The following is an 8,807-nucleotide window of genomic DNA, read 5'->3' on the forward strand; positions in this document are numbered from 1 at the left end:
TCTCAGAAACTCTGTTTGAAAAATCTTATTATGTAATACACAAATGGAGAAAATAGATAACTATGAGGAATAGTACCCTAGAAGTCTAAAAGTTGTTGGAAGTTGTCGCTTTTCTTTTCTTTATGGTTTTAATAATATATTCTAATTTACCTTGCTTTGAACTTTGGGCAGTCACTATGTATTGTTTTGCTTCTTGCTTGTGGAAATGTCTTACAGTATGAACATACTCTGGACAAATGACTTTTACTTTACCTTACAACTAAGAAGTTGACCTCATCTTAACTTGTTTATAGTGTAAACAAACCTAATAAATAGGTCTTGTGCTCCTTTTGTAACTTAAAGCATATAGCTTTAATTCTTAATGACCCTTCCTTCCCCTTGACCAAAAGAAGGTATAAATGTGTGTGGATGTTTTGCATATTCAAGAAAGAGCTGCAAACAGCAAGAGATATGAGGGATATTCAAGAGATTTGAATGATGTTACTTGGAAACAAGGAAGCTATGAATATTATCCAATATGTGTTACAAACCATAGGTGGAATTATATTGATGACATCTATTTGTGGTTCTGTGCATGCTAGTCTAGGTTTAGGGATCAGAAGGGGTAACATTCTTCTCTGATAAAGGTCCTACTTTTACTTCCCCATTTCATGCTGGATATACTATTTCAATAAAGGAAATAGTGAGACCTTGGTTCAGGAGCACAGTTCTGAGAGAAATCTAAAGGAACAGGATCTCAGCAGTTCGGGTCTCCTTTTAAAATGGATGCTAAGAGTCAGGCTGTTTTTATTCAGCATAACTATAATATGACATTTCATAGTAACTGCCATACTTATGTTTTTATGTTTTCTGTATTTAGCCATCTATGTAGCTACAGTTTCTTCATTATCATTTTTTTATTCCATTGTATGACTATCTCACAGTGTATTTGTCTAGTTGATGACTGACATTGGCCTTTTAAAATTTTTGACTAATGCAATATATGAGAGTTTGTTTCTCCTTTCCTCATTAACATTTTGTCTTATTGTAACAGTGATTCTTAGGGGGTGGAATGGTATTTCATTATGGTTTTAATTTGTTTTTGTCTGATGATTAAGGATGCTGAACATTTTCATGGACTAATTTTGGCTGTATATTTGTCCTTGGTGACTGGTTTGTTCAGATCCTTCCCCCATATTTTTGTAACATTGTTATTTTTCTCTCATTACTGAGTTGTAAAAGTTCTTGTATATTCTAGATACAAGTCTTATGTCTCTGATTTGCAAGTATCATAAATGTATATGTGATTTTCACTATATAACTTTTGATTATCCTAATGTCTTTTAAAGACAGAGGTTCTTAGTCTTTAAATACAACTCTTTCTTTTATACCTCCAGCTATTGGTGCCATACCTGAGAATATTTTACCCAATTCTGGGTCACAAAGATTTTTGTTATGTTTTTAGGGGAGTGTATAAATTTAGGTTTTACATTTAGTTTCCAGGATTCATTTTGATTTACTTTTGTATATGGCTCAAACTAAGACCGTAAGTTCCTTTGGGGGGGGGTTGTATATGAATATTTAGTTGTACTGAAATGGCTTGTCGAAATGAGTATTTTTTTTTTCTCCAACACAATGCCTGTGCTGGCTAGCTTCAGTTATCATGACACACCTGGGAAGAAGGAGCCTCCACTGGGGAATTTCCTCTGTCAGATTGGCCTGTGAGCATGTCTCTAAGGCATTTTCTTGATAATTGAGTGATGGGGGTGCAGCTTACTGTGAGGGGTGGTGGCAGCCTTGGGCAGATGGTCTTGCATTGTATAAGAAAGCACAGACCAGGGGAGCAAGCCATGAGTTCTGTTTGAGCTCCAGGTTCCTGCCTTGAGTTCCTGTCTTGGCTTCCCTTAAGGATGGACTAGAATTTGTAAGCTGAAATAAACTCTTTCGTCCCCCAAGTTAGTTTTGCTTGGTGTTTTATTGCACAAACAGAAACCAAACCAGGACAATGCCTTTATACTTGTGTTAAAAAGCAATTGATCATATGTCTGGTTAAACTGATCTATCTTGGACCAGTGAGATAGCTCAGTGAGTTAAAAGCGCTTGCCACAAAGTCTGAGGACCTGAGTTCAATCCTGGGGACCCACATGGTGAAAGGACAGAGGTGACTCCTGCATGTTGTCCTCCTACCACCACACATATACCATGGCAAACATGTGTATGGCACATCCACACACACAATAAAATTATTTGGAAAAAACATTTTTTTGACAGCATTTCCCTGGTCCCAGCCTACCTGGAAGTTACTATGTGGACCAGGCTGGCCTCAATCTCATAGAGATCCACTTGCCTCTCCCTCCTGAGGGCTGGGATTAAAGGCATGTGCCACCATGCCTAGTGTTGAAAATTTTTTTTTAAATCATTCAGTCTGTTATGGTGCCAGTATTACACTGTCCTGATCACTATCACTTTATTTTCTTGGATTTCTATCAGCAGTGATTTGTAGGTCATATACAGCCTATCAGTATAAGATCATATCATGGTTATATATGATTAACATAGATTACTTAACACCCATAAGTATTTCATATTTTTGATGCTATTGTAAGTTGTTGCTACGTTTAGCTTTCATTTTCCCATTATATAGTGCTTATATATAAAAACGCAATTTCCTAAAGTCACTTATTATGGTTGCAGAATTTAGGAGTCCTCAAGACATCTTTGTATTTGATAATCCTCTAGAATTCATAGAACCCAGAGCTGTTCTATTCAGGGTTACAACTTTGTAAAAAAAAAAAAATCAGCCAAGAAAAGAAGCACATATAGCGCAGTGGCTAGCAGAAATACATGTGTGGAGTTTCCATTTGTCTTTTGTGAGGTCTTTCTATTTAAGCGGGTTTCTTGTGTGTAGTATGTGAATGGATTTTGCTTTTTCTACAACACCCAGCTTTGCATGGTGGCTCAGTTTGCTTTCTGCTCCTGTGATTAAACACTGACCAAGACCAATTTGAGTAGCAAAGTGTTTATTTGGCTTACAGGTTACAGTCTATCATCCATGGAAACTAAGGCAGGAACTTGGATGTAGGAACTGAAGCAGAGATCATGGAGGAATGCTACTTACTAGATTGCTTTCCCTGGCTTGCTCAGCTACCTTTCTCTTTTTTTAATATTTTATTTATTATTTTTATTTTATGTGTAGGAGTGTATTGCCTGCATGTATGTGAGTGCACCTGTGTCGTGCATTGCCTCCGAGGTCAGAAGAGGGCTTTGGATTGTCCTGGAACTGGAGTTAAGGATGGTTCGTAGTCACCATGTGGGTGCTGGGAATCAAACCCGGGTCCTCTGCAAGAATAGTCAGTGCTCTTAACCGCTGAACCAGCTCTCCAGCCCCATCAGCTACCTTTCTTATAAAGTCCAGGCCCACCTGCCTAGGCATGGCACTGCCCACAATGGACTGGGCCCTCCCATCTTAACTAGCAATTAAGAAAATGCCTTACAGACATGACCATTGGCCAGTATGATCTGAGAAATTCTTCAATTGAGATAACTGTAGGTAACTCCAGTTTGTGTTGACACAAACTAACCAGCACAATTAACCCCTTGTCAACTTGACACAAAAACACATCACTATAATCCATACCCTTTTCCTTTCTTACTCCCAAGATCTCATGTTAATAACACAATAAAAAACACAGTCCAACTTTAAAAAAAATTCTTAGGCCCCATTCACCTTTTATTTATTTTTTTAAACAACAGCCATTTATTATTTTTATACAGTTCTGGAGACAGTATCAAGGTGCCAAAAGAATTGGTTTCTTTGGAGACTTCTCTCCTTGACTTGCATCTGGCTTTCCTCTGTTGTATTTTATTCCTGTTCACATAGTCATATCTCTGTGTATGTGCCCCGCCCCACTGCTTCTCCCTATTTCCTAATAGGTGGAAGAAATATGTATTAGGTTCTGTTTAATGGCTATAAAGATTCTTTTTTTTAAAAAAAAAGTGAAACTTTATTTTTTAAAATCTTAATAAGCATCCACTAAGCTGTAGACACTGTTCCAGATGGCAAATTGATTGTGGTGGGTGAGACAAGGCCTTCCATTTAATAGTCCAGTGACAGTCCAACTTTTAAAAGTTCCACAGTCTTTTAAAAATTCTATCACTTCAAAATCTAATATTTCTTTAAAAACCCAGTCTCTTTAACTCTGGGCTCTGGTAAAATAAAAAACAAATTACTTATTTCAAAACAGAAGACCCCGACACACAAGCAAAACTGAAGTTCATCAGTGTTAGCTTAGTGCCCGCATCTGGGACACTATCTTCTGGGCTTCAGAAAGCTTGGGCATCTCCACTTCTCCAGCTCTGCAATCTTCAGTGCACACAGCTTGTCTTGTAGGCTCAGGTAGGCTCTACTCCACCTGCCGCTGTGTTTGGTCATCCTAAGGTCCTGGCCTCTCCAATATCCTGGGGTCTCCATTGCAACTGAGACTGTAACAATGGCCACTCCTGGCTTCTCATGGTATCAGGCCTCAGCTTCTGTCCGTGACTCTTTCAGTTCTGCAGTTTTTGTGCCATCTAAATCAGCACCATGTGGGAGGGTCTCACACACTACCAAGTTCAGCTTCCAGTTTGAGATACAGCCTTGGCATCCTCTAAATAGCAGCTTCTGTGTGCTGACCCCAAGAAAACACTGCCAGAAGATTTCACCTCAATGATGCTGGTCTCTTCTCAATCACAGCTGATTTTTCAGCCCAAGCTAACCAGCACTGATTGTCCCAGTAAAGCCAATTGCACTTCAGTGATGCTGGTTTCTTGTTAATCACAGGTGATTCTTCAGCTTCAGCTGAACAACCCTGGTGGAGTCTTTAAGAACTCTCAAAATTCCTCTTGAATATTCACAAGCCAGCCTCTACTGCCTGCATTTATCTAAGCATTCTTATTTTCCAGGTTCTCACAGAACAGTTATCAGTCTCTGAGCACTTAAAGCGTTTTCCAGTGCAAAGCTCCAAAATCCTCCACAATCCTACCCAAAACAACATGGCCGGGTTCATGACAGTAATCATGTTTCTGGCACTGATTTCTGTTTTAGTTTGCTTCCCTCTTGCTGTGATAAAACATTGACTAAAAGCAACTTTGGAGAGGAAAGGGCTTATTTGCCTTAAAGATATCCTTGAGGGAAGCCAAGGCAGGAACTTGAGGCAGGACCCTGGAGGCAGGAACTGAAGCAGACACCATGGAGGATTACTGGCTTGCTTGCTCTGGTTTGCTCAGCTCCCTTTACAGCCCAGGCCCATCTGCCCAGAGATGATACCACCTACAGTGGGTCATGTCAACTAGCAATTAAGAAAATGTCTCACAGACATGCCCATAGGCTGATCTGTTGGAAGCAGTTCCTCCATTGAGGCTCCCTTTAACTACATCACTCTAGTTGACAAAAACTAATCAGCACAGATTCAGAAGATTTCAACTCAGGTTCTCAGACTTGTGCAGCAAAGACTATCCACTGAGCTATCTCCCCAGCCTGGATCTTTTTTTGTTTTTTAATGTAAAGTATGTGTATTTATTTCAGGCTGTAGATCCTACTCGATTCCAAAAAACAAAATCTGTTTTCTCTCCTCAAAGTAGCTGAGACCCCCATTTTCAGATGATTTCACAGAAGCACATTTTATCAGGCTTAGCAAGAAAGCAAGTCCCTGATGCCTACCACATCCCAGCGTTAGGAAAGAAACAAAATTCACCACCACAGGATTGAACAAATACCCAGGCACTAATGTAAAGGAGCAGGCGAACCTTGGCAAATTGCTTTCTTTTTCTCCCGTTTTCTCTTGCTACCCAATATATGCAGCTCTTGTGAACTCCTAGTGGGTTCCCAGCTTTAAACACTTTAAATGTTTTAGACTAATTCTTCTGGAATCTGAAAACAGACAAATGTGTATTGCTGTGAACGTTCTATAGAGATGAAGTGAGGCAATACAGTCATGAAGGAGTAAAGGATGCAAGAATTCAGACATCTGTAGAGGGTTACTTTCCAGTAAAGGTCCATGAAAAGGAGCAAACTGAGATCCATAAGGGGAAGCAGTGGGAGCTGTGTGTGTTCTCCCCACCCTGTGAATAAATTTTTCCTAAGGAGCCACTGCTAGGTCCCCACTTGCTCCCCTCCCTTTGGGCTGAGACAGCAGGGCAGTACAAGGGCACGGAAGGAACATGTCACAACTCCTCATTGCCAGACTCATATTAAACAGTTGGCATCTTCCTCCTCCTCTTCCTCATCATCATTGTGTTGTCATACAGGATCACCATAAAGCAAATTTGAGCTATTGTCATTGGAAGGCACTTTAATTTTGATACAGCACCCCGCCAGGGTTGTGGGGACCTTCACTCCATTTTTTTTTTGCTTCAGCCTCAGTGGCTGAAACATTTCCTAATGATTTCAGCATATTCTTCGTCTTTTCCTTTACTGTCCCCCCATTTCCTGAACATAACTGAAGCATCCACATTGGCTGGGGAAAAGACGTTGGGCTTATTAAGCAGTGAGATTACACTTAACAGAATAGTCCTCACATCTTGAGTAGGAGTCCACCTTTCAGAGTGCAGTTCTCCACAATGTGGGTCTTCTATAGGCTGATGAAGAATTGAAATGCATACATCTCCATTCTCATATATGTTGGGATGCCACATTTTGATCAAGAATCTGAAGGTAGGTGGTGAATATGGGTAGTCAATAGGAAATTTAATATGTGTCTTGAAGTAGCTGCCTTTATAGAGGGTGTTGAGAGGGTCCAAAGATGGCCACGTCCCAGTAGTAGAGTTCATACTCATCCACCAGGGTGATCTGGAAGTCCCCCTGCAGGGATTTCAACTCGAGCATCAAGGCCTTTTATGAGCTGCTCATCTGTTGCTGGGCAGCTAGGCCAGGCTGGGGCCCCAGTCCTTGAGCACTGGTTGGGCTGGATCAGGCCCCTCCCCTCCACTCGCCCTTAGGTGGGGCTGTGCCCCTGTCTCCACACGCCCAACAGGGCCAGACCCGGCTCCAGATGGCCCTGGCAAGGCCTGGGATCCCCCTGTCCCCCTGACACTCCCTGGATCTTTTTTTTTTTTTTTAAGATTTATTTTGTGACTGTTTTGCTTGCATGTATGTATGTGCATCATGTGTGTGTGCTTGGGACCCACAGAGGCCAGAAGAAGGTGTCAGATCCCCAGGAACTGGAATTACAGACAGTTGTGAGCCATCATGTGGGTGTTGGGAAATAACTCCAGGTACTCTACAAGAGAAGCAAGTGCTGTTAACCTCTGAGCTGTCTCTCCAACCCCCCGATCTTGCTTTTTAAAATACAATTTGAAATCTCTTCCTTTTGAATGGGATGTTTCGATTATTTGCATTGAAACTTGTATTTTTAATTTTTTTATTGAGAAGGTTGGTATGGTGGTTCATGCGTATATTCTTAGCACTTGGAAGGCTAAGCTAGGAAGATTCTAGAGCAGCCAGGAAATCAGAAAGCAAAAAATTGAAAATACACTTGAGAGTTTTCAGTTACTTTTTCAAGCCCACAAATTAGTAAATGGCAGCATCAAGGCTTGGTTTTTTCTTTTTAATGTCATGCTCCCTTTTGGGTTGGCCTTCTGCTTTTGTACGTGGTAGGAAGGAACTGGATCATCTCAAGGTAAGTAAGATATGAACATTATTGGGAATGCAGGTTGTGTGCATCTGGCAGCCTGTTACCTTGTCTGATATTGGTTTGGTTTTTGTAGGTGCACTGGTTTCATTTTCCAGAAGGTTGGAAAGTTGGCTGCAACAGCTGTAGGAGGTGGATTTTTCCTCCTTCAGGTTTGTATGTGATATTTCTGGGATGTTTGGAAATTCTACTTGCCCATTAATGTATTTGCAGTCCTGGCTGTATTACACTAATATAGTTTATGCATTTGTATACTATTTAAATGTTACTAGTCACTTGAGTGAAATATTATCAAATACTAGTTACATTTTACTTTCACATTTATAAGGCAGGGACAGAAATACCACATGTTCTTTCTTTTTAAAAATGTTTTATTTATAGCTGGGCATGGGGGCACATGCCTTTAGTCGCAGCAGTTGGGAGGCAGAGACAGGCAGAGCTCTCTGTGTTCGAGGCCAGCCTCGCCTACATAGCGAGTTCCAGGCCAGCTGGGGCTACAGGGAGACCCTGTCTCAAAAAAAATGCTTTATTTATATTTTGATTTTATGTATATGAATTTATTGCCTGCATGTGTGTAAGTGCACCCATGTCATGCAGTGCTGGCAGAGGTCAGAAGAGGGCATCAGATCCTCTGGAATTGGAGTTATACACTGTTGTTAGCCACCATGTGGGTGCTGGGAATTGAACCTGGGTCCTCTGCAAAAAGCAGCCAATGCTCTTAATCGCTGAACCATCCTGCCAGCCCCCACATATTCTTCCTTTTTCACTGCTGAAATATTAAGCAAATATGATTTCAAAATATGATACATGCACTTGATATGATTTATTCTCATATGCCAATGTATCCAGCAGTTTCTTTCAGATCATTGAGCTGTCTCTTTGGCCTATAGTTAATGTTTAAGAACCAGTGGATGTGGGTTCTTTAAGGCTACAGGAAAAAAAAGGAACAGCTCCCCACATATTCTTCCTTTTTCACTGCTGAAATATTAAGCAAATATGATTTCAAAATATGATACATGCACTTGATATGATTTATTCTCATATGCCAATGTATCCAGCAGTTTCTTTCAGATCATTGAGCTGTCTCTTTGGCCTATAGTTAATGTTTAAGAACCAGTGGATGTGGGTTCTTTAAGGCTACAGGAAAAAAAAGGAACAGCT

General features: G+C 40.6%; 1 protein-coding gene and 1 pseudogene across 1 annotated transcript in view; one reads left to right on the plus strand and one right to left on the minus strand.

Annotated features, from left to right (window-relative positions):
- Positions 1 to 8,807, plus strand: part of Fundc2 (FUN14 domain containing 2) — a 28,932-nt gene that overhangs the window by 4,753 nt on the left and 15,372 nt on the right. Inside the window, 1 exon segment of the mRNA XM_008842040.3 lies at positions 7,723 to 7,798. Within this exon segment, the coding sequence (XP_008840262.1) occupies positions 7,723 to 7,798 (76 nt within the window).
- LOC103741306 lies at positions 6,203 to 7,572 on the minus strand (annotated as a pseudogene).

Source organism: Nannospalax galili, unplaced genomic scaffold, assembly GCF_000622305.1.
Source record: "Nannospalax galili isolate Female #2095 unplaced genomic scaffold, S.galili_v1.0 scaffold880, whole genome shotgun sequence".
NCBI classification, from domain to species: domain Eukaryota; kingdom Metazoa; phylum Chordata; class Mammalia; order Rodentia; family Spalacidae; genus Nannospalax; species Nannospalax galili.